Here is a 26,124-nt window from a genome sequence, read left to right as displayed (position 1 = left end):
GTCCTGGTCGTCGGTCCGGTGAGTAGTCCCATCGCCCTTGGTACTCCGTTGCTGGTCTCAGTGCAGGCATGGGGGGGTCCCCTGTGGGTCGCAGCTGGTGCTGGGCCCACGTCATGGTGGTCGCTCGCCCAGGGTGGGCGTCGATGCCGGTTTCTTTTGGGTCGGTGGTCCCTCTGGGCCTCTCTGGGGTGCCGGAGTATACGTCCGGTAGTCTTATCTTGTCCCCGAAGGCCGCGGTTAGTAGCCTTATGGCTTGATCGATCTCGAGCTCGGTAGGCGAGCTCGTGGGCTTTGGTTTTGGGTCATCCCAGTTACCGCCATAGTTCTGGGTGGTCGCTTTGGTGTAGGCCTGATTCCCGCCATGAGATTTGAATCTCGGGAATCTATTGGTGGTTGGTCGGCCATCTTTGGTGACATCACCATCCAAGATGGCTGCCGCGAAAAGGGCACGAATTCTTTTTCGGCCTTTCAGTGGGTCTCTGGCAGGGGCAATCGTCTCTTACCATGTCTTCGGTTGCGTAGTCTGGCTCGGCCTCATCTTCCTCAGTCGTTGCTCTGCAATCCTCAACTAGGTTCCGGAGTTCCGCGATGAGGTCCATGTTGGTCGGGGCTGAGTTTATTAGCTCGAGGAGTTTCCTTTTGAGGTCGCTCTCCTCGCATGCTGTGTTTTTGGATTTGTTTTCTTCCTCATTAGATCTGGTTGGGGTGTCTGGGTTGGAAGGCTGGTCACTCACCTCTGGCATCTCTCCTTGCATGGTTCCCGCCGACAGTAGTTGCTCTGCCATCTTCTGCGTGAATGCCCTGGTATTCATTCTGCTCATTGCTCCTGTCGGCTTGGAGTTCCTTGGCATATCCTGGAGTGGTTTGGGCTAATTAACCATCCTCTGCTACCATTTTGTCAACAGTGTTCAAGGATCAAGCCCAATAACTCCATCACACAAGCATTTATTTAATTAAAGATCTTTATTCATAACATGTCTCTTCCTTACAGGTATTGGACTGGAACTGGCTCTGGACCGCATGGCTGGACCTTAAGTACCTGTGGGGCAGAGCTAAGGTAAGGAGGGGTCAATGGGTTAGGGTGGACCCTGGAAGTTAATCTCATCAGCTCCCTGCCCCATGGCACGGGCATGAGGTCAGGTATTTATATGTGTCAGGGAGAAAGAAAGAGGGAGGGAGAGAAAGAGATGAGAAAGTGTGAAAGGGAGAAAGAGAGAGGGAGGGAGAAATATAGGGGGAGAGAGAGAGAGAAAGACCTGTTTGAAAGAAAATACCTGGAGCCACAAAACCTGGGTAGGCGTGGCTGGGGGTGTCATGTGACTGGGTGGGAGTGAGTGATGTCGAGTTGGCCACGCCCACCCAGGTTTTGTGGCTCCCAGTGTTTTGTTTTCTGTGGGAAACGGGCCCAAGTGGCTCTTTGAGTGTTTAAGGTTGCAGACCCCTGATTTAGCCAAACATATTTTATGCCTAGTTTTGAAGAGATTTGAAATGGTGCAAAATAGTAAAACACATTTGAGTTTTGTAAAATAATGTTTCGTCACTTCATTTACTCAATTAAAAAATGTGCTTTTTAATTTTTTTAGAATGAAAATATCCAACTTTTACTGTAAGTAGCTGAACACATTATTTAAATGGCTTGATTTCTTACCTTGAGATCATCTTCTTTTCTAACAAGATTTTCATAGTCCTTTCCCTGAAGGGTGGGAGAATTAAGAAAGTCTTCCAAGGTGGACAAAGCTTGTAGAAGTTGTTGGATCTCTGCCAGGTATGTAGAAGACACATAAGAAATTTCCATTGGCATACCTTCAGTCATCAGTACAGTAGTCTCCTCATGAACAGTTTGCTAGTACAGATATACAACAGAAATCTTTCTTTAGATTGATTATATAAGAGCATATTTTTACAAAGCAAATCTGTATCAAGGTTTATGTAATGCACAATTGTGTCATTGTTCCTTTTTAATAGTCTATATATAAGCATTCCTAATATTCCACATATAATCATCCAAATTAATTTATTTAAATTCAAGTTTTTATGCCTCTTATTCATATCTTGGATATGTGTCTGCATAAAGAACAATTGCAAAATAGTATTAGTCATGGTCCCAGGATTATGAAAATGAAACAGTTTGAGGCTTCACATTTTGCCCATTAAAAAAAAAGTTAGATAGAAAACATGTCAAGTAAAAATGTACTTTTTGTGTATAGAGATGTGCAGTGAAGGTTGAAGATGGATGATCACTTAAACATGAATCAGCAGGGTACGGCAGCAGCCAAATATGTTAATACAATCCTTGTTTGTATAAACAGAGGAATAGAATCAAAATCATGTGAAGTTTTAATACTGCTTTATAAATTCTTAGTAAGACCACAACTGGAATACTACATCCAGTTTTGGGCACCACATTACAAAAAAAGATGTTGAGACTTTGGAAAAAGTGCAATGAACAGCAACTAAGATGATTAAAGGCCTGGAAACAAAAACATATGAAGAATGATTGCAGAAATTAGGTATGGCTAGTCTAGAGAAAAGAAGGACTAAGGGTGACATGATAACAGTTTGAGGGGCTGCCTCAAAGGGGGGGGGGCAACTTATTTTCTAAAGCACCAGAAGGCAAGACAAGAAACAATGGATGGAAACTAATCAAAGAGAAAGCAACCTAGAATTAAGGAGAAAATTCCTAACGTTGAGAACAATTAACCTGGAACAGCTTGCCTTCAGAAGTTGTGGGTGCTTTGTCACTGGAGGTTATTAAGAAAAGACCGGACAACCACCTGTCTGAAATGTATAGGCAGTGGTGAAAACCTCTGCAGTTGCCACCAGTTCGCTGCCCGCACATGTATGGTGTGCACCAAATGCGTGCTGCATGCATGCACAGTGCACACCAAATGCATGCTGTGCACACATGCAAATGTGTGCCAAATGCATACTGTTCACACATGCATGCACAGTGTGCACCAAACACGCACTTCACATGGAAAAAGGAGGTAAGTAGAGCACCAGGGGGGGAAGGGGGAACAGCTGTGCTGCGTGATTTAGATTTGCTAGAAAGCAGGTGGCTCAGTAGCTAAGATGCTGAGCTTTTCAATTGAAAGGTCAGCAGTTCAGCGGTTCAAATTCCTAGTGCTGTGTAATGGGGTGAGCTCCTGTTACTTGTCCCAGCTTCTGCCAACCTATCAGTTCGAAAGCATGTAAAAAATGCAAGTAGAAAAATAGGGACCACCTTTGGTGGGAAGGTAACAACGTTCTGTGTGCCTTTGGCATTTAGTCATGCCGGCCACATGACCATGGAGACGTCTTCAGACAGCGCTGGCTCTTTGGCTTTGAAACGGAGATGAGCACCACCCCCTAGAGTCGGGAACGACGAGCACATATGTATCAGGAAAACCTTTAGCGAATATAAATTGCATGGCACAGCTGATCATCGGAAATACCAGTTCAGACGAACCGATAGCTTATTTTTATTACTGGTTCACCCGAACCGGTAGCTTTTATTACTACCAGTTCTTCTGAACTGGTGCAAACCGGTAGCATTTCACCCCTGGGTATAGGGTCTCCTGCTTGAGCAGAGGGTTGGTCTAGAAGACCTCCAAGGTCCTTTCCAGCTCTATTTTGATTCATTGGTAGGGAGGATGTGCAAGGGTACATGAGAAGAATGACATGGGTCAGGGAATGTTGGGAGGGTTTATGAGGCTCTGTGAGGATGCACAAGAATCACAGTGCAAGTCAGAGAGGGTTGAGGATGCATGAGGGTGCAAGAGATAAGAGCAGTGGTGCAGATTGGGAATGGTGGGGTGTGCAAGGATGCAAGGGAATGTACAAAAGGCATGATGCAGATGAAGGAGGGTGCATAGGAGTGTGAGAAGTGCATAAGAGATGCCATGCCGGTTTGCAAGGGTGTGATATAGATCAGGAAAGGTTTGCAGAGGTGCAACATGGATCAATGAGGATGTGTGGGGATGTGCAAGTACCAGCATGGTATGAAAGCAGTGGGGTTGGGGAATGTTCCATGGGTAAGGAAGTCTTGTAACCTTGACTGCCAGCTTCCCAACTGACTTTTTCAGAAATCCAGCAAAGAAGAATTGAAAATGGCAATCACATGATCACAGGATGCTTGGCAAGCAGTCATAAGTGTGAACAGATTGCCAAGCATCAAATTGCCATCACATGACCATGGGGGCGCTGGAATGGCCAGAACTCCAGAACTCCATTTGTTCAGTGTCATTGTAACTTGAAATGGTTGCTGATTGAATGGTTGTAAATTGAGGAGTACTTGTAAATGAATTCCCTGTTTTCTTCTAAATCCCTTTCCACTTAGCTGGTACAGCAGCCAGGAACAGTCTTGTTCCTGCTATTGTTGGGTTAAACTTGAATGTATACTATCATGTCTAGTATATTACAAAGTTTCCTTAATTCTTTGTTCTGGAAATGTTAAGAGTTTATAAGACTGAACTTTTGTGTTGTTATTATTTTTCAGGCAACTAATTCAAAAATGTGAGTTGGCATGCATTACTGTGCTTCACATACTATTGCTGTAAGTCATATTGTAATTGTATATATGTTTCAATTACTGTAAATATAAATATTACTTATAAAATGTTGCTTTGGATATTTGTGTATTTGTACTTTGTACACATCTTTGTTTCTCATAGATGTTGAACTTCACAAGGCATTTAAAATATAAAGCTTTTACACTAGTTTGGATTGATTTCTTGACATTTGGGCTACATTCTTTGGATACTTTGGTGAATTGGAAATATCAGGAGACATCTACGAATGTAAAAACTTTATACTGGTTTTGTTAATTTGTAGAGCATTGTTTTACCCTCTGTCTAACATTGCATTTCAATACTTGCAAAAGCTGTTCTTTATTCATGTAGAAAGAAGGTGAGATGGTACTCTGTACTTACTGGCTTCATAGGTTGAAAGCAAGTTAAATATCCTTAATTTTGAACACATAAAAAAAAAACCTCATAGGAATGTAAAGAATGTAGGCTCACACCAAGGCTCATTTAAAGATCACAAATTATTTTTCTGTTATAGAAAGAACCATGGCTGATTCTTACAAGAGGACAACCCAGGACATTCACCTTTTGGGCAATTTCCAAAGTGAGTGTAATCCATTGCTTAGTAAACTCCACACTGAATAGTAAGGTAAATTGCAATGTAAAAACATCATCAATTCCTAATAGATCTGTAGGTGAAGCTTTTTACACTAAGTTACTTTTTAAGTCTCTACTTCAGTTCCACTTGGTGGATATTAATTTTCTCATGTAAAATGGACCAGGTTGGTAAATCTGTTTTAGAAATAGCAAATCTGTTCAATTTCAGAAGATATGTTTACTAATTGCATCAGCAAAAGTGAACAATTCTATTCTTTCATTGTATGAGAAGAGCTTATTTAAACTTCCTATCAAAGAACCATTTCACCAAATATAAGCAATTCTCACTGTTGTCTAGTCTAAATTTTTAAGAACCATGAATATGTGAATGTGAAGAAATGACTCAATGCAGTATACTAGGCTTAAAGATAAAAAGCCCACTTTAGTTTCCCCTCAGGTACTGTCACAGTATAAAAGACAGTATCAATTTTCTGCTAGAAAATAGAGAGTCACAATCAAAAAATGGCATGGCAACAACTGATTGTAGCAGCCAGAACAAACATGTTTATCACCTTTTGAAAATGTATTGCTAAATGCCTGAGGCATGGCCCCTCTCACATGAATTATCACATCTCAGGGGAATTGTGAGAGTTTTATGTAGGTCAGGAATTACTGCACTAAAGAGGAGATGAATGATGAGCCTTACTTGTCTGTGGTTCCTTGTTACAATTTCCTAGATATCGAAATTAATTAAGTAACTGCACCTTGAATAATACTAATACTATATGACTATATTTAACCTGAGGTTATCAGGTGTAACTTGGTATAGTAGAAACCAATCTTACTTTTATGGATTCACCCATATGCCAATTTTGCCTATTTTGGGGGGGAGGAAAAATACATGTCATGTCCTGGTTAACTGTCAGCATTGTAAGAATAAGTATCAAGGTTTACTTTAGACTTCAGGAACTCTGAAAAAAAAAAAAGACTTGGTAAATTTACTATTATATTACTAGTTTAAAAATATGCCCCAAAATTCATTTCCTGTATGCAACTTTTGATATCTAAGGAAAAACTTAGGAACAAGCAAAATGCCTTATTATCTCAACCTGTCTGATCTCATGCATTAATTGTATAATATTTTGAGAGTCCAGGACTCCAGTTAAACAGGCCAGGGGAGGCCTCTGGAGGCCTGAACGGGGCTTCTTCTGCCCCTCGGAAGCTCCATTTTGGCTTGCAATGTTCAGGATGAATGTTGTAGACCCTCTGTGGTTGTTTGTAAGGGTGAACAACTGCCACAGTGCTGCAAGATTCATAGTTTTGGGCCTTGTTTGAAAACACTAGGGGGTGCTGATCGTGTAACTTCGAACATTCACTAAGGGAATGCTCGTAACCCGGGGATTATCTGTACTTCCTACTCCACCTTTACCTTCCATTCTCTCCTTGTAACTCCGCAATATATCAATATGGGTCATTTTTGAAAGAATAACAATGATTGAAACAGTGAACCTTTAATGAATTAAAAAAAAACAACTTGAAAAAAAATACATGAAGCAAATCCTATCCTATCCTTTCCTTTCCTTTCCTTTCCTTTCCTTTCCTTTCCTTTCCTTTCCTTTCCTTTCCTTTCCTTTCCTTTCCTTTCCTTTCCTTTCCTTTCCTTTCCCCTTCCCCTTCCCCTTCCCCTTCCCTTATTCTCCAATTTATTAAAGAAAGCAGCACCTGTCTCTCGTTTATTTTCAAAATAATGAAAAGGAATCTTATCAGTTTATTAACCTTAAACATATTTTATTATATTTTATTGTTTATTTATTGGTATTTTATACACTTTATACATCCTAATTATTGACTAGCACAAGGACTCTTACATAAATACTGTGGACATATTTTCTAAAGCTGTTTGTTCCAAATAAAATTCATCTTAAAATGAGCACATAATTCCATAAAACCATATATAATTAATAGTTCCTCACAACATCCCTGTGAGGTAGAGGATTTGTATTTATTAGTTGTACAAATTAAAAACTTGTACAGATAACAGATTAAGCAACTCTTTGTAGTACAATTTTGTTTTACTCATTTGTTGTTAAATATAATATTTGAAGTGTGTGGCTTTTTGTAAAAAGCAGAGAATAACATGTATGTTTCCTTCCTATTAAGTTGAAAAGAACCTATGTTATAGAAATAATACAATAAAGAATCCTTATTTTTTTTCTAAATATATCTGAACATCAAGAATAAATAAAAGCTAATTAGATTGTGCATGGGATGACAGATTGAAAAATAAATATTTCTCAGTTTGTACATGTTAATTGAATGCAATAAATATATGGCAAGCTGATAGCTTTAAACTGGTAATGTTATGAATAAAATGAGGCAACAAAAACAAGATTCTTTTTCCTTTAATGCTAATACGTTGTTGATTGAACCACTTCCTGTTTTATTTTAAGGGCATTTACTAGAGAAAAATCATATAAAATGAAAACTATATTATATTGTAAATAAAAGGGATCTGAATTGCTGGCCAGATTCTCTATTTCAGATACATCATTGGGAATTCTTAATGTTAGTAGAGTTTTGTTAGTAGTAGTATTTGCAAACATAAATGTTTTCGAGGAACAACTCACAATTTGTGCATAGTTGAGTCTTCGAAACTGAGCAAATTTGCTCTCAATATCATGCCAGCGCTTGCTGAGCTGTATCTGGGTTGGTTCCACTGCTTTTGCAGCCCCATTCTTAGACAAGTGGTCAGCTTGCCTCTGTACCACATTCAGCTCTTCCTTCTTCTTCTCCAGTTCTCGATCAATTTCCTATTGAGCAAAACCAATACAGGGTCCAGGACAATTAGCTAACTAAATCATCAGTTCCTAAGAATTAGCAAAATACTTTTGTAGAGATATTGTTAAAAAAGATGAAAAAGAAAAAATATTATTTTAAAACCTGAGTTAACATATAAACAAAAGAAATATAAAGAGCTCTGGATTATACAGCTCATTGATTTTAGGTATTTGAGTCCATATATGCTGGAAATGTGACATCATAGGCCAAAATATTAATTGGCTAATTATCGCTAGCACTGTGTGATAACTGGAAAGATTACCATAATGCTGGAATCACATACTAAATATCCATAGTAATTGTCAATTAGATGGCTAGATTTTTTTAAAAAAAATACTATTGGAGAGAACATAACAAAGAATAAAGCAAAAGAAGACAATGAAAAATAAACAAGACAATTTTTGACAATGTATAAACAAATCTTTAGAATTTTGACCATGATTTATGAATATGTTCTGATGAAAATGAGTGTGCTGCTAATATGAAAAAGAGTTCAGCCATGTACCGATAAAATCATTTGTTCATCTGGAATAAAGATAAAAAAGTCAATTATTTTTTCTTGGAAAGTATTTGAAGATGGCACATTCTACATATATATTCACCTAGATACAAAAAGTTTCAACAAACATCATCTCAGTCATTTAAATAATATTAAGTGATGAGCTACTATTATTTATATTAATTACTCTAGCTAGACAACAGAAAAACACGTTTTGTTTCCATAAACAAATGCAATACTCTATAGGAAATGATATTACCTTTAGTTTATGTTCATCTATGGGATCTGACAGAACCGACATTTTTTTTTCTATGTCATCCAGGAACTTCATTAAATCATCTGCCTGCTTCTTATATTGATACCACTGATGTGAAATCTCCAAAGCTTTTTTCCTTCTTTGCGATCTCATATCCTGTTTGCAGTACATATATTTGTTATAAAAAGTAATATTTAAATGGTTTATAAGTAAATACTGTATGCACTATGGAATGGAGTAAAATTGTGGATAGGTTATTTTTAAAAATTATTGTGAATTATAATAATTATAATTATGAATGCAAATTTATACTTTTAAATAAACCAAAATATTTTCTTACTTCTCTATACTTATAATGTACAGAGAAATGTATTATGGAACACAAACTTCACACATTTAAAAAGCTAAAATTAGCAGCCTAAAATTTTAATCAGAAATATTAACAGGCAGATTTATACCACAATGAATTTCCCAAATGCTAGCATTTTATGCAAGAGATACTTATATAAATTTAACTGCAAAATGTTTTTATTTTAAATTATAACCTGCTAATAGACGGAAATCCAAAGTGTACTTTAATGTGCACATATTGCTCTCATTCAAATTTTTAATTTTAGACATTCCAAAGTTTACTAAAGAGAAAGAAAAGAAAATTTATGTGAAGTGGAGATACTTTGCTTGTCCTTCTTTAAATGCAACTCTGGGTTTTGAATGACTTTTGAGTATAAAATAACCTGAAACATTTAGTTTAATTATTTCAGAAACTGCCTCTCCGGTTAAGCCTTGTTACATTTTAAAAGCTAATGGTTCTAGACCAGTGATGGCTAACCTTTTTGCCGTCGCAGGCTAAAAGCGGGGGGAGCATGGGGGGGATCGTGGGTGCATGTGCCCACATCCATAACATCCCTCCCGTGCATGCACATGTGACCCCCCCCCATTCCTCCTGCTTTTGGCACGTGATGGCACAGTGGGCCCGGTAGGCCCGTTTTTCCCCCTCCCCAGGCTCCAGAGGTTTTCTAGGAGTTTGGGGAAGGCAAAAACAGCCTTCCCCATCCCCCCCCGAGGCCTTCCGGAGGCCGGAAACAGCCAGTTTCCCGACTTCCGGTGGGACCGGAAAGCCTGAAAATCAGTTGGCCGGTGCGCGCATGCGCACTGGAGCTGAGCTAGGGCAACACTCGCGTGCCCACCAATATGGCTCCACGTGCCGCCTGTGGCACCCGTGCCATAGGTTCGCCATCACGGTTCTAGACAGTATGCCCAGATTTTCTGTTGCCTGAGCTTCTTCGGAGTTTTTTTTTTTTTTCTTTGCTGGGGCTTTACTTTCTTAAAGGGGGATGTGTTTTTTAAGCTTTTTACACTGCTTTAGTGGCTCCTGGCACTATTCTTTTGCGGTGTACTTCCAAGAGGCAGGATGCAAGCTTGGCACTGATTATTTTTACTATTTTTCTGGTGGCATGTGATCTTTCCTTAAATCTAGATGATTTCCTTAGGATATCTTGTGAGGTGAGTGAGACCATCTGGTATCTTTAAGTGGTACAAGGGATCAGGTAGGATTGCTGCTGCTGTACCAGCCTCCCTGCTGCGTGGCAGCTTCCCTACCTGGTCTCCTGGACCTCATCGCAGGGCTGGCAGTGGAATTCAAAAGGCTTATAGTTCTGGGGGATTTCAACATGCCATCCCTGGGGTCGGGGTTGGAGGTAGCTCGAGATTTCATGGAAACCATGACTTTCATGGGCCTGTCCCAGGTCATCCAGGGCCCAACTAGGAATAGTGGTCATACACCCAATTTGGTGTTCTTATCGGAGCAGTGCCTATGTGACCTGGAATTGGTGGACCTGTCCTTGGTCCCCTTGTCACGGTTGGATCACAGTCAGGTGGCAATGAGTTTCTCAAGAGCTGTACCCCCTGCAGGGAGGCAGGACCTATTAGATTGGTCCGCCCCATTGACTAATGGACCTGGATGGGTTTAGAAGGAGCTGGGGGTTATAACTGCAGATCTACTGTGCAGTTCAGCTGAGCTCTTAGTCACTGTTTGGAATAGGAAGATGACTGAGGCTCTGGATAGGATTGCACCCATGCAACCTCTCCTCACCCATAGACCTTGCTGTGCCCCATGGTATACAGAGGAACTGAGAGGGATGAAACTCATGAGGAGATGTCTAGAGCGCCGCTGGTGGAAGACAGGATGAACTTGATCGAACATGGGTAAGAGCTGCTACTACAGCCTACCTCATGGTGATTCGTGTGGCAAAGTGTGAATAATTGCGTCTGCAGATAATCACCCAGCAACTCTCTTTAAAGTGACCCTTCTCCTGGGGAAGGAGGAGATTGAGGTCCACCTGAAGGGACGAGCTGAGGAGTTTGAAGATTTTCTGGAAGAAAAAATCGCTCGACTTCGTTCCCAGTTAGATCCCAGCATGGTTGCTGGTGCAATGGAACTCCTGAGGCAGGTTTTTGCCCTGTCATCTGGGTACAGTTTGACCCTGTTGCTTCCGAGGAAGTGGACAGGATCCTAAGGAGTATGTGCGCAAGCACATGTTTATTAGACCCATGTCTCTCCTGGCTTGTGAAAGCTTCCCAGAAGGTGACAGGCAGGTGGATCTGGTGGTAAGTAATACTTCCTTAAAGGATGGGGCAGTGCCCCAGCACTCTAAGGAGGCTGTGGTCCGCCCTCTTCTTGAGAGGCCATCCCTGGACTCCACCTAGTTGGATAATTTCCGACCTGTCTCCAATTTTCCTTTTTTGGGGAAGGTTGTTGAGAAGGTGGTTGTGTGGCAGCTCCAGAGATTTCTGGATGAAATGGATTATCTCAACCCCTACCAGTCAGGATTAAGCCTGGATTTGGGACAGAAAGGGCATTGGTTGCACTTTTGGATGATCTCTGGAAGGAGCGGGATGGGGGTACTGCATCCATCCTTGACCTCTCGACAGCTTATACCATCGATCATGGTCTTCTCATGGAATGGCTTTGGGGGATGGGAGCGGGAGGCCTTGTGCTATCCTGATTCACTTCCTTCCTCTGCGGCTGCTCTCAGTCAGTGCTGATAGGAGGGGAGAGATCCAGCCCTTGCCAACTGCTATGCAGGGTGCCACAGGGCTCGGTACTCTCTCCACTCCTGTTCAACATTTATATGAAGCCACTGGATGAGATTATCTGTCACCATGGACTGAGGTATCACCAATATTGTTAGGATATGGTTTGACCCTAACAAGTTGTCCAGGCAATATATGTGTTCTGTAACTTTAATATGAATATGTATTGTGTGACTTTAAAGTTTTACTGCTGATTCATTGTAATGCTGAGTCATGCTGTAATTAGTTGTGAACATATTTAAGGAAGGTACTGTAAAGTATTCAGTTGATGATAAGCTACCATAGTGTGTGGAGTTGCTATCCATTGTGCTATCATCGTTGGATGGATCTGCTACCATCGTGGTTTGTTACCAGAGTGAGTTTGTTATTCTAACCAACTAATTTGTTTGTGTGGTAAGAAGATATCTGTATCACTGGACTGATTTAACTGGCAAAGACTTGGATTGATTTAAAGACTATGAGACTGTTTTTCTACTATAAAGTAAGCTTTTGATAAACCAGTCTCTTATTCATTGCTCTCAGCAACGTTTCCTTGTGCATTTACTCTGCTGGTTGGTAACACAACACCAATATCCTTAACAAATATGCTGATGATTCTCAGCTGTATGCCTCAGCCCGTGGTGAGTTAAGTGATGCCATGTCCTCCCTCTCGCAGTGCCTGGAGGCTGTTAGGGGTTGGATGGGGAACAATGGGTTGAAACTAAACCCTGGCAAGACCGAGTGGCTCTGGGTTTGGGGTTTGTTGGCTAAGGGAGAATTGCCATCTTTGGTCTTGGATGGGGTGGCACTACCCTCAAACAGACCCTGTGCATAATCTGGGGGTTTTCCTGGACTCACGACTCCTGCTCAAAGAGCAGGTGACAGTCGCAGCCAGGAGGGCCTTTGCACAACTGCTTGTTGCATGAAGGCCCTCCTGGCCGTGGGTTGTGCACCAGTTATGCCCTTTCCTGGACTGGCAATCCCTACTCACAGTCACTCATGCCTTAGTCACTTCCCATCTCTACATGAGGCTGCCCTTGAAGAGTATCCGGAAGCTCCAGTTGGTGCAAAATGCAGTGGCCCGCACAGTTTTGTCCAGACCCTGATATGCACATATATCACCTCTCCTGCAGGAGCTGCATTGGCTGCCAATTTGCTTCTGGGTGCAATTCAAGGTTGTCATCTTTAAAACCCTTTAAAGCCCTTCATGACTTGGGACCAGGTTATCTGAGGGACCATCTCTTGCCAGTCACAACTACCTGACCCATTAGAGCGGGGAGGCAGGAAATGCTGCGGGTCCCATCCCCGAGGGAGATACACCTGGTGGGACCCAGAAGAAGGGCCTTCTCCATGGTGGCTCCCTCTCTCTGGAACATCATTCCCCCAGAGATTAGAATGGCCCCCACCCTAATTCTCTTCTGGAAGGCGCTGACCTGGTTCTGCCAGCGGACCTGGGGAACCCAGAGCGGGATGGAGCCCGTAAATGGCTCGTGTGATTAGCTGTTGCTGTCGCTGGGGCGGGAGGTGGGGGTCAGGTGTGATTTTATTACATTAATTTATTTGATTTTTTATGAGTTTTACTGTTTTTTTATTAAAAAGTTTTTTATTTTAAACACATTAAAACAACATTAAAATTAAACATATACAAACAACAAGAAGTAACACAACAAAAAACAAAATATCCTTTTCTTACAGCGGTCTATTCTTTCTATACATCACTATTTACAGATATTTAAGTATTAATTTATTTGACGTTCATTTTTACTTTATATCATTTCTTCTTTACTAACAAAAGATCATACACATTTTCTCCCTCCTTTCTTCATACATTTAACTTATTTCCTTATTTTTCAACCATTCATACCATCTACTCCAGACCTTATAATACTTTGATTCTTCTTTCCCCTTAATTTCTTTAGTTAATGTATCTAATTCTGCACATTCCAGGATTTTTTTAATTAAATCCTCTTCCGTTGGTACTGTTTCTTTCTTCCAATATTGTGTGTATACAATACGTGCTGCTGTCAATATATGCAATATAAGGTACTGTATTTCTTTGGTATAATTTTCTATCGAAATGCCTAACAGAAACTGTTTCGGTTTTCCCTCTATTGGATTCTGAATTATTTCTACTATCCAGGTTTTAATTTTCTTCCAAAATTTTTGTGCCATCGTGCAGGTCCACCATTGATGGTAATATGTTCCATAGCCAGTCTTGCATTTCCAACATTTCGGGGAGTTGGTGGGGAACATTTTCTTCCTTACTTTCTTGTTCTTCTTCTAGATAATTTTTATAGAACTCCTGCGCTTTTTCTATTGTGTCGATTTTGAATTTTTTGTCTTGCCAGGTAATAAGAATTCCTTCTGGCATGGTCCAACGGAACATTACTTTGTGTTGAATTCATTTGGATGTCAGGAAGTAATATAACTGTCTTTGGTCTCGTACTCTTCATGGGGTTTGCTTTAGGATAATAATCTCTTTCCCATTGTATGTTATTTTTTCATCCCTTGATTTTTTATATACTTCATTTCTTATTGTTTTTTTGCAAAATCTGATATGTACTTCCCGTGGCAGTCAGTGCCTTCTAATGTAGTTGTTGTGTACTTGGTATGCTTCATCTATCGAGTCTTTTACTTCTATTTTATCTTTCTGTATTATTTCCGCTATTATATCATTCATTTTCTCTTTCAAATGTTCTTCTCTCTCTTCAGTAACGTTCTGGAAGCGTAGGAAGAAGGAAGCTTTCTCCATTTCTAGGAAAGTAATTGAATCAGCCAATTCTTTATTTTGTTGTTGTAATTTCTGTTCTGCCATTTCTAACTTTAAATCCAAATGGCCTACTTTATCTTCTATTTTTTTTACTTTATGCTCATTCTCTGCTACTGTCTGTTGAATATTCTCCATCTTCTCTTTCCTACTTTTCAAATCATCCTTTAACTCTCCTAATTCATCTTTAATTTCTTGGTGATATCTTCTAGCTTCCTCTTGGTGATCTGCCATTTTTTCTTGTGATTTCAATAAGGTCTCTTGAATTGTTTGTAGCATATTTTGCATGCTGCTCATAGTTGGCTCCATCTTTTCCTTTTCTTTTCCCAGCATGGATTCAATCGATTGCTGCATTGTAGTCACAGTTGGGTTTACTATAGGTTTTTTTCCCCCTGTTTCTGTTATTGTTGTTGTTGTTGACATTATTATATTTTTGGTCCAGTTCCTCCACAGTATCATATATTTTTAGGTATTATTTTACTTTGCCACGTTAGTGCTCACTTAAAATATCGCTACCTCTCACAAATATAACTTTCAAACAATGATTATCAACTGTTATAACTCTTCTCCCCCCTCTGTACACTGTATTGTTTAAGCCAATCCCTTTTTCACCACTGTCTGATCTCCTTTAATCCTTACTCCTTTCTATAAAGCTTATAAAGCCTATATTTCTTGTTCATACAATCAGCAAAACAGAATCCTCCTTTTTTCCAATTATAAAATTCTTTCTTAGATATTATTTAATAATGATTACTTAATAATTACTTAAGATTACTTAAATCCAATTTGAAACCAGAGTTTTTTTTCCAAACGTCTTCTTCCGCTTCTTCCATTCCTTATTGCATCAGATTGTTCAGTTCAGATTTTTTTCCCCACTCTTCACACCACCGTTCAGTTCTTCCTTATTTCCAATCCTACATAGTCTCAAACTTTATTATCGATCTTGTTATTTATAAATCCACAATGTCCAAATGTTTTAATTACTTCTCTGGTTCTGTCCAAAATCTCCTTTCCAACACCAAATCAGATAGATCGTTCCAAAATCGTCCACCAAAAGTATCCGTTAAGACAAAGTCTCCTCTGTATCAATCCAGAAAGTCCAGGGTAGTTACTTTGTATCTTTTTTTATTGATTCAACTCACTATTTCCGTTATGTTGTTTTCTTCTTTCGATCGTCTCCCGCTGAGCGCCCTTCTCCTCAGTTGCCTCTTTAAATACTCTCCGCGACTCTCTTTTCAACACCAAGTTTATTTTTTTTTTGCTACCTCACTAATTTTCTCTTCTTCTCTCCTCCACCTCTGATCGCTGTAGCTGTAATCACTCCTTACTTCCTCTCTGAGGCGGCTGCCTGATTTGTAACTCCAGCTTGCAGGTATTGCTGATGAAAAGGAAGGTATTCAGACAGAATGATTTAGGTTTCCATGATGGCTGTGGCTATCATTCATCTTCAGTGTATATTCCCCCATTTCTAATCTAATGATTGGTATTTGGGGCAGCTTTTTGCAAGCAAAGAAGCTTTTTGTATTTTTGTACAGGTAATCCTTGACTTACAACAATTCATTTAATAACCATTCAAAGTCACAATGGCACTGAAAAAAGTGACTTATGGCCATTTTTCACATTTACAACTGTTACAGCATCCCCATGGTCATGAGAGGCCGGGCGAGGTGAAGTGCCCTTGACATTAGTGGCGTTGAGTTATTGACCATGCCCACCCAGTCATATGACCACCCAGCCACACCTACTCAGCTGTCAGAGAACAGATTGTTAAATTATTTGAATCCCACCAACGTAGCCATGCCCAGTTCCTGTAACCGTTCTTCATATGTTTTAGTTTCCAGTCCCCTAATCATCTTAGTTGCTCTTCTCTGCCCTTTTTCTAGAGTATATTTGAAGACATGAAAATAAAAATGAAAGGCCGAAATAAAAGGAAAATACCAATTTGCTGTCCTACTTACTGCCTTGTGTGCCTACTCTTAGGAAACATAATTAATTATAAAAGTTTAGGGTCTTCATAACTTCATAACTTCTGACTTCATATGCAACATTTAAAACTTAATCCAGAACTGAAAAGGTTGTAATATCTACCTTGAGAGAATTATGTCTGTTTTGCAACAAATGCTGTTTCTTTTTTATTTCTTCTCTTTTCTGTTCATCCTTGATCATTTGGTGAAGCATATCTCCACGTTGAAGCAATTCTTTTATAGTGCCCTCATGACTGTCACTCTAAGGATAGAAAGATAGCAATATTAGAAATAGAGATGACAGAGATAGAGATAGAGACAGAGACAGATAGATAAAAAATGGTAATGACATTTATGTAATTGAGGGTTGGTCAATCTCAGACTGTTTCTGGATCTTGAAAATAATGGTACAATGACAAAATAATAATTTAACAAAATTACTTAATATTATCAACACACTATAAACAAAATTAGACTATAGATTAGGATCTACTGTATACATTTTTGTAATGTGCAGATCTCCAAGCCTTTTAACATTCATAATACACATTCCAGCACTATTGCAAGAGACATGAAAAGTTATAAAATGTGCCTAAATTGTCTGAAAAGGTTTTAGGCATCCATATTGCCCCTCATGCAAATCTATTTTGGAGGTTGCTACTTTGAAAGGATAGCTCTGCAAAAGGTATGCTGGTAGGCTGAGCTTGCCTTTCAGGATACTGTTCTTTAAACTGAGGAATACTAGAAATAAAAAGTTTCATAATACCTGCATGATAAATCTATAAATAAAAACTTATGCTGTACAAAATAGAATATATTCTGCCAGGAAAATGAGTTCATAACATGGGTAAATGAAGTATTTTCTCCTCAGCCAATTAATATACATACTCTTCTCCTGACTGGTGCTTTTATTAGGTCAAATTAAAAACAACAGAGGAATTATCATGAAGGAAAATTTTATACTTATACTCATCCTGCAAGCAGAGATTGGTGGAGCAAACTGTGTGTAACTGTGTGTTAAATCATATGTAAGAAAATAAGTCTATATGTATATTTGTATACCTATATGTCGGGTGCGCCTCTGCTCAAAATTCAAGAAAGGAAAACCCCCACTCCATGTTTGTAAAGAAAGGTACTTTTACTGAGCATGAACTGAATGCAGCAAAAGAAAAGCAAAGTCTGAGGCAATAGGTGCGAAAATTACATATTGAAAGCATCCCCAAATCCCTCCCCCCCAAGGACCTGGGATGAATGTCCAATCCACATCTCCCTGAGGTGTCATGTGAGGTACTTCTTCAGGCAGCCCCATCCTTCTGGTATGCCGGGATGGTTGACCTTGACAGCTATCAGCTCTCTCCACAGCTGCTAAGAAGATGGTGAGAGTTTTCCTCCCTTTTCCAAGACCTCTCCACCAGCTCACTTCCCCCCCTTCCAAATACCAACAATACCTCCCCCCTCCCATTACTATGGCAGCTGGAAGCAAGCAAGCATCATGAGGCTGACATTTGGCCCTCCTGCAGAAGAGTCATTAGTCCTAAAAAAGAAAACAAATTGAAATAGACAGAGCAGAACCAAATGAGTAAACGGTTAAAATCCATCATACCTGTAATCATTATAAATCCCAAGCTTTAAGGCTTATCAGGATATTTACTGTGAAAAGACTGTAAAAGTTTTGGAGCTCTAACATCTCACTCATTCACCCATTCGGATTGAGAGGAAGTGAAATGTTTCCAAGCCACCAAGTACTGTACTCTACCTCTATGATTTCTGGAATCAAGGATTTCAGAAATGTTGAAATGTTGTTCCCCTTCAATGAGAAGTTAAACTGGAGCCGGGGGGGGGGGGAGTCTGATCTGGCCAAATTGAGGAGGTATGTACAGGTTTCAGCAAACTAACATGGAATACCAGGTGAATTCTCCGGAGGGTTTTTGGTAGCTCTAACTGTACTGAGACCGGGTTTATGATTCACACAATGGGAAAAGGTCCCACATATTTAGGGACAAGTTTTTTCAACTTTTGGGTAGTTTGTAAGTACTTAATGGAGAGGAAAACCCTATCCCCTACTTGGTAGACTTTTGGCATAGCCTGTTTCTTATCAGCCTGTTTCTTATGGGCTCTATGAGCCTCATCTAACGCCTTACGAGCTACAGGCCAGGTAACCTGAAGCTGTTCGATCCAATCTGTCAAGGATGGAATTTGAGGTTTTTCCTGCAGTAACCCCAAGATAGGTACAAAGTCCTGACCTGACACCACTTTGAATGGTGTAAACCCAGTACTGCTGTGTATGGAGTTACTATAGGCCACCTCCGCAAACAGTAGTAAGTCGGCCCAGTTATCATGCTGGTAATTTACATAACATCTGAGGTATTGTTCCAACACCGAATTAGTCCTCTCACAAGCCCCATTGGTCTTGAGGATGGTGGGTGGAGCTTAGCTCTTAGGCGGAGTCTAACAACCTCAGGAACTCCCTCCAGAAATGGGAGGTGAATTGAACCCCTCTATCAGAAATTATTTGTTCGGGAACACCGTGTAAACTATAGACATGTTGAATAAACAGTTTAGCCAGGGTCTTTGCTGAGGGAATCTTGGAACAGGGTACAAAATGCACTTGTTTGGAGAACAAGTCCGTAATCACCCAAATGACTGTATTTCCACTACTTTTGGGTAGTTCTACAATAAAATCCATGGATATCTCCTTCCAAGGAGCCCCCGGTCTGGCCACATTCTGGAGTAACCCGGGCGGGTTCCCAGGTGGTCTCTTTGCCAAAGCACACACCGGGCAGCTAGCAACATATTCCTCTATATCCTTCTTTAGGGAAGGCCACCAAAATTGTTGTTTGACCAAATGTAGAGTCTTAACAAACCCAAAATGTCCAGCCACTTTTGCATCATGGGATTGTTGTAACACTGCCCCCCTCAGACTGGCCAGGACATACAATTTAGCCCCCATCCATGCGAGACCATCATGAACAGTACACTCGTTGCTGTGGGAGGTGAACCAGTCATCAATTTTAAGTGCTTCTTTTAACTGCTCACTTAAACTGGTGGGTAGGTCCAGTTCTCCTCTCGTCTGGGCTCTGGTAACAACAGGAGTGGCCAGCTGTTTCGATGGGATAACCGGACAAATCACCTCCTGTCATGTGCTATTGTATTGAAGCAGTCTCAAGAGGGCATCAGCCATAAAGTTCTTTCCTCCTGGTAGGTAGCACAGGGAGAAATTGAAGCGATTGAAGTGTTGTGCCCACCGGACTTGTTTGGGCAACAATTTCTGAGGGCTTTTTAGGGCTTCTAAGTTCTTATGGTCAGTCCATACCTCAAACAAGTGTTTTGCCCCTTCGAGGAAATGTTTCCAGGTTAACAAGGCCCAGCAGACAGAAAAAGCCTCCTTCTCCCAAATAGCCCATCTCCGTTCAGTCTCAGACAATTTGCAGGAGGTGTAGGTGCAGGGTTGTAGAAATCCATCAGCATTAGCTTGAAGGAGCACCGCTCCGATGGCCAAATCACTTGCATCAGCTTGGATGATGAAAGGGTCTTCCATGTCAGGGTGTTTTAGGACAGGCTCAGCAGCAAACAGTTGCTTCAGTTTCTCAAATGTGGCCTGACATTCCATGGTCCACTCGAGCGGCCTCCTAGGCTTTGGCTTGGCTTCCCCCTTTGTTTTCAGGAGGTTGGTAATGGGTAAGGCAATCTGGGCAAATGTTGGAATAAACTGTTGATAAAAGTTAGCAAAGCCCAAGAAACTTTATAGCTGCTTGCGGGTGTGGGGGGTGCCCACTCCAGGATCACCCAGACTTTTTCCGGATCCATTTCTATTCGCTCATGAGATATGCGGTAGCCCAAATAGTCAATCTTACTCTGATGGGATTCACATTTTGATAACTTAGCATACAACTCAGCCACTCTGAGTTTTTTCAGAAACTGACCACACCAGTTTCAAGTATTCGTCCATGGTCTCCATGTAAATAGGAATGTCATCTAAGTAGACCAAAACCCCCTTGTAAAGATGCTCATGTAATACCTCATTAATTAATTGCATGAACACTGCCAGGGCCCCTTGTAACCCAAAAGGGAGCACCCTAAATTGAAAGCAACCCAAGGGGCAATTGAAAGCAGTTTTCCATTCATCCCCCTCCTTAATTCAGACTCTGTAATAAGCTTCTGTCAAATCCATCTTAGTGAAAATCTTCCCTTTGCCAGGTGAGCTAGCATGTCTTTCATGAGGGGCAATGGGTAGACATTTTCTACGCAAATCACGCTGAGGTTCTTATAATCCACACATAGATGAAGATAGCCATCCTTCGCCCAAAACAAAACCGGAGTGGCCACTCGCAGCCTCGCTAGTTGGATGAAGCCCCATTTTAAGTTTTTATCAATAAAGTTCTGCAGATCCTCCAGCTAGCGGGGGGTCATGGAGTAGATCTTTGGTTTAGGGAGCTTCACCCCTGGGAGGATCTCTATGTTACAGTCAGTGGGTCAATGGAGGGGGAGTACATCTAACGCCTTCTCGCTGAAAGCCTCTCTGAGGTCCCAATATTCCTTAGGGATATTTTCCTCCCCAGCAATGTGTTCGCTTGCCACTGCTGCCAACTCCTTCGCAGCTTTGGCCATGCAAAAAGGTTTGCCCCCTTCTTTCCCTGGTAGGGCAGAATGGATGCATAACCATCCCTTCCTCCAGTTTACCTGGGGGTTCCATTTCCGTAGCCAAGGCAGTCCAAGTAAGAAGGAACATTCCATGCCTGGGGCTACGATAAAACTCAAGACCTCTCAAGTGGTCCCCCGTCCACAACTCAACCAGTTCAGTCACAAAGTGGGCTGCCCCCCCCCCAGCTACTGACCCATCCAATTGGCAGAATGCAATGGGCACTTTCAGTGCTTTTAGTCTCAGTCCCAGTTTGTCCACCACCTCGGGGCTAATGACACACCTAGTACATCCAGAATCTAAGAGGGCTAGCATCTTCCCCTGGGCACCGGATGATGGCACCCTTAGTTCTACTGGGATGGTCATGGGGCCCCCATGCTGACTTACCAGGGGCTCATCATCGGTATCGGTTTCGCTGTCTTTGGTGGTGGACATCTCCATCAGCTCATTTGCCCCCCTCCCAAATACCAACAATACCTCCCCCCTCCCATTACAATGGCAGTCGAAAGCAAGCAAGCATCATGAGGCTGATACTATATGTCTATATGTATACCTATATGTATACTTTGACTGGCTGAGGTGCACAGTAGTCTGCCATATTATGGACTCCTTGGAATATTTTTACTAACAGCAAGCAATCCTGAGTTACTAATACATGGGCAACAGTTGTAGGGATTTGAGAGATTTATAAGTATATGTGATTGTGTATATGTAGGTGTGGGTGTGGTGTGGGTGTGTTTTCTGAAATGTCAAATAGTATATTTCACTAATCCAGAACTGTTTCGTGATAATTATAAAGAACAATCATATATTCTTGTTATTGAAACATTGAAATAATTGCTAAGATATAATTGTGCCATATGTAAATATCATATACAGTTTTATAACATTTAAGAATACTGAAGTTTGTGAAGTGTCTGGTGTTAAATGCAAATGCAGAAGTTCCTAATTTCTGCTCCAATATTTTTCCTTTTCCATTCCTAGTTCATTCAAACTTCTGTCACAACCAATTTACCATATCTTTATTGAAGTCTTCTTCTTTCAGATTCACCCCCTCCTGAATTTCAGCCTCCAGTGGTTCAAGCAATTTTTGTATGTCAAAGTTAAACTGCTCCAATTCCTTCAAAGAAATGAAGGGCTTAAAGGTTGGAAAATGGGAAAGGAGAAAAGGAATGGACATTTATTAGTTTTTCTTCACATTTTTATTATGAATATATATCATAAGCATATATGCTTTCCTTCAACTGCTAAATTAATTATCTATACATTTATTTTACAAACTACTATATATGTAGTAATACAAGTAGAACCTGGTCAGCTTGTATTTATAAATCTTACTTATTTTATGTTACCAAACCAAACCAACCCAGATAATTAAGCAATTAGCCAGACAATATGCCATATTAACTACACCAAAGTAATAAAAAGCCAAATTTCCACAACATGTTAATAATGGGAACTTATTTGATAATTTATCAGTATCTACATCAATAAAGCAAATATGTTAAGTTTTTATGTGTGTGTGTATGTATGTGTGAAATAAAAAAGCTCAAAAATAGTTATCTCCATTAAATAACAGATGAGTAAAAAACAAACTATTACACATTAATATTAAATTAATATTAAATTAATAAGAATGGGGAAAAAGTCAAGTTCCTAACACAATTTGACAAAGTTCCATTCGAGTCAGAGACACCATTTAAGGCGTTTCTGGGTTGAAAGGATTAGCTGGTGACATTACTGTTGCTCGAGGGACACCCTGAGGGCTCCTTTCATGACCCTGTCAAGGAGCTGGAGTGAATGACAGGAGCTCACCAGCCACACAGCAGCATTCAGGTCTTGAATGTGGGCTTGCTAACCTCCAACCTTAGCATCCTAACCACATGAATCACTACACTCCTAATTTGGCAAGATGGAAATAGAACATTCCAGAATTAATTTTCTGTAAAAAATAATTGTAAATATACATTTATCCTTAATTCTAAACTGTTTTTATTAGAAATAAGAAAATGCCCAGAAACTTAATCAAAGTAGTATCCAAAGAATTTTACTGTATTACTTTTAAAAGAATCATCTGGGTTCACCTTCTACTCCACTTCCTCAACAAAGAAAAGGGGAGGGGGGGGAAGGATTCAAAAACTTTGGCAGAAAGCTTAGTTTATACAAATTATAGTGTATACATCTATTTATTTATATCCCACCTTATTAATTTTACAAATAACTCAAGATGGCAAACATATCCAATACACCTCTCTCCTCCTATTTTCCCCATAACAACAACCCTGTGAAGTGGGTTAGACTGAGAGAGAGTGACCCAAGGTCACCCAACTAGCTTTCATGGCTAAGGCAAAACTCATCATCTCCTGTCCTATAGCTAGATTTTACTTCTTTTCCACCAGGAAAGTAACATATATAACCAATATATAGGTGTGTAGTTATAATTCATGATAAATTCTCAAGTGTTTTACAAAATCTAATGGACAGTTATTGCAAAGATGTTTTATTTTTCTAAATTTTAAACAGATTTATTTGATGAGGAATATTTTTCATTATTCACAAATACAGATATGCTTTTCTACTGACTAATATTATGATACTTCAAAGACCTTCCAGTATTAGACACAGGAATGAAATGCTCCTGGTTCGGACCGGCTCGGGCGAGTAGGTAGCGGAGATTGAGGCTAGTTCGCCGAACCGGGAGCAATGGCTGGTTGGTCATGCCCCCGAACCGATCCATGGCCCGCAGTCCTGCCATGCTTGCCTGCCTTCCATGCTGCCTTCCTGGCGTCCCGGTGGCCAGCTTGTGAAGGCAGGCAAGCAGAAGTCCATGTGGAAGGCAGGCAATCATGGCAGGGCTGCGGGGAAGGAGCTAGATGTCAGCACTTCAAGCTGCATTTACTCTAGTGCTGACATAAGAAGAAGTGGAGGCGTCTGGAAAGGGACGTTTGACTTTTCACCTACTTATTTTCCCTGGAGATAATATCCCATAGGAGATGGGATGGGAGGGGGAAAATTCCTTTGAGCTGGAGCAGTAGATTAGGGGCAGAGTGACTTGGAAGATGGCCAATGAGTGCAGAGGAGTGGGGAATGGAAAGGGAGGGTTTTGGGTCTGGAAATCAGTGTTGGCTGCAATGGAGTCGGAGTTAGAATGTCGTACGTAATAAATGGGAGTTTTTCATCAAAGACTTTGTTTGAAATGCAATTTATTTGAGATGACCTCAAAACCTGACAGACAGCCAACACTCCTTTCCAAGCCAAACTGGCTGACCTCCAGATCTCCAGCTCCCTGCCAGATGTATGGAGTGAGTGGAGAAGAAGTCCGGACATCATGGTGGAAAGCAAACTGTCTGAAGAGAGTTTAATTAAGGCAACTGGAAAAGAGCCAGTCTTGATCCCAGCCAGTTTGGATGCTACGGAGCCTCAACCCCTCCCTCCTCCAGCGAAGCTGCAAGACAGCCAAGGTCAGACGATCGTGCCACAAACCAAGAAAAAAAAAGATGAGTATTGGTGGGCTTTGCCAAAATTCGCAGAGGCTGAGTTTCCCTTCCCGAACGCACAAGGGAAGGGGAAACCCCTGAGTGAATTGGGGAGGGCAGACTGGCTATGGGACTGGCAGCAAGCCAGGCACCAAAAAGCTTCAGGTAAGCCATTCGAGAGCCCCATAGATGAATTGAAGGAGAAATTTGACCATGCCATCATTTGGGAGAAGGGACTATCATGCAGGCCAAAGGAGAAGGGGGAGCCAGTTTGGTCTGCTGAACCGAGAGGCCGTAGACTGAAGCACAGCCCTCCCCCCTCCCATAGCAGAAGGAGAGGAAGCCCAAAGATGCATCCATGGGTTCCCCCCTTACACAGCAAGCAGAGCAGCCTAGATAGGACATCACCTCCCTACCCTAGAAGGAGAGATGAGGAAGAGGACCAGCAGCACCGAGGGCAGGTTTACAGAGTCCCGCAGTGGGAGGAGAGGGCAGCAAGGGAGGACCCACCCCATTTCAGAGGGAAGTTCAATGGCGATCCAGACCAGCTAGCGCAATTCCTCGACACAGCTGAGATCTACACCAAGCGCTATGGACACAGCGCATTCCATAATTTTGGATATTAATTTCTCTTGAGTCGGGACCTCTTCTTGTTTCCAATTTTGTGTGTATATGATTCTTGCTGCAGTCAAAATGTGTGTTATTAAATATATTATTTCTTTTTCATATTTGCTTGTAGGTATTCCTAATAAGTAAGTTTCTGGTTTTAATGGTACCTTTTGAGTTATTATTTGTTCCAGTTGCATTTTTATATTGTTCCAGAATTTTTTAGCTTTGGGACATGACCACCATATATGATAGTATGTCCCTTTATGCGCTTTACATTTCCAACAGAGTGGAGATGTACTGGGAAACATTTTAGAAATTCACGCCGGTGGTAGATGCCACCTATAGAACAATTTATAAGCATTTTCTTTGTATGGTACAGATAATGTTAATTTATTAATACTTTTCCACAATTTTCCCACTTATTTAATTCTATTGCATACCCAAAATTCGTTGCCCATGTGATCATATTCTCTTTAACTACTTCCTCTGCTAGTTTATATTCCAAAAGAAAATTATAAATTTTGGTTATTAATTTCTCATTGGGGCCTAATAAAATTTTATCCAACTGATTAGGTTCCATTTGAATTCCAGTTTTTTCCATATCAGATTTATATCTGGATTTTAATTGCAAATATTACCACCACTCTATTTCCACATTTTGCATTCTCAATTCTTCTCTTGTTTTTAGTTTTCCTTCTTCATTTAAGATGTCCTGATATGTTTTTAATTTATTTGTATCTATTGTATGGATAAATATGTGCTTCCATTATGGAAGTCCACCTAGGAATCCTATCATAGTGATATTTTCTCATTTCATTCCATATTTTAAGCAAATTGTCTCTTACATTATGTCTGCAAAATTGTTCTTGTTTTGTAAATTTCTCTCCCCAAAGATATGCATG

At 40.6% G+C, this 26,124-nt stretch overlaps 1 protein-coding gene across 3 annotated transcripts in view; it reads right to left on the bottom strand.

Annotated features, from left to right (window-relative positions):
- Positions 1-26,124, bottom strand: part of DMD (dystrophin) — a 2,041,544-nt gene that overhangs the window by 1,030,966 nt on the left and 984,454 nt on the right. For all 3 annotated transcript variants that reach the window (XM_087871305.1, XM_087871306.1, XM_087871307.1), the window contains 5 exons: positions 22,153-22,275; positions 16,623-16,760; positions 8,699-8,851; positions 7,730-7,912; positions 1,649-1,843 (listed from right to left, as the gene is read on the bottom strand). In XM_087871305.1, coding sequence (XP_087727431.1) covers positions 1,649-1,843; positions 7,730-7,912; positions 8,699-8,851; positions 16,623-16,760; positions 22,153-22,275 — 792 coding nt within the window. The remainder of the gene's footprint in view (positions 1-1,648; positions 1,844-7,729; positions 7,913-8,698; positions 8,852-16,622; positions 16,761-22,152; positions 22,276-26,124) is intronic.

Source organism: Pantherophis guttatus, chromosome 5, assembly GCF_059756535.1.
Source record: "Pantherophis guttatus breed Tessera chromosome 5, ASM5975653v1, whole genome shotgun sequence".
Lineage (NCBI taxonomy): Eukaryota > Metazoa > Chordata > Lepidosauria > Squamata > Colubridae > Pantherophis > Pantherophis guttatus.
The sequence above is the reverse complement of the archived record's forward strand: the minus strand, read 5'-3'. Positions and strand labels throughout refer to the sequence as shown.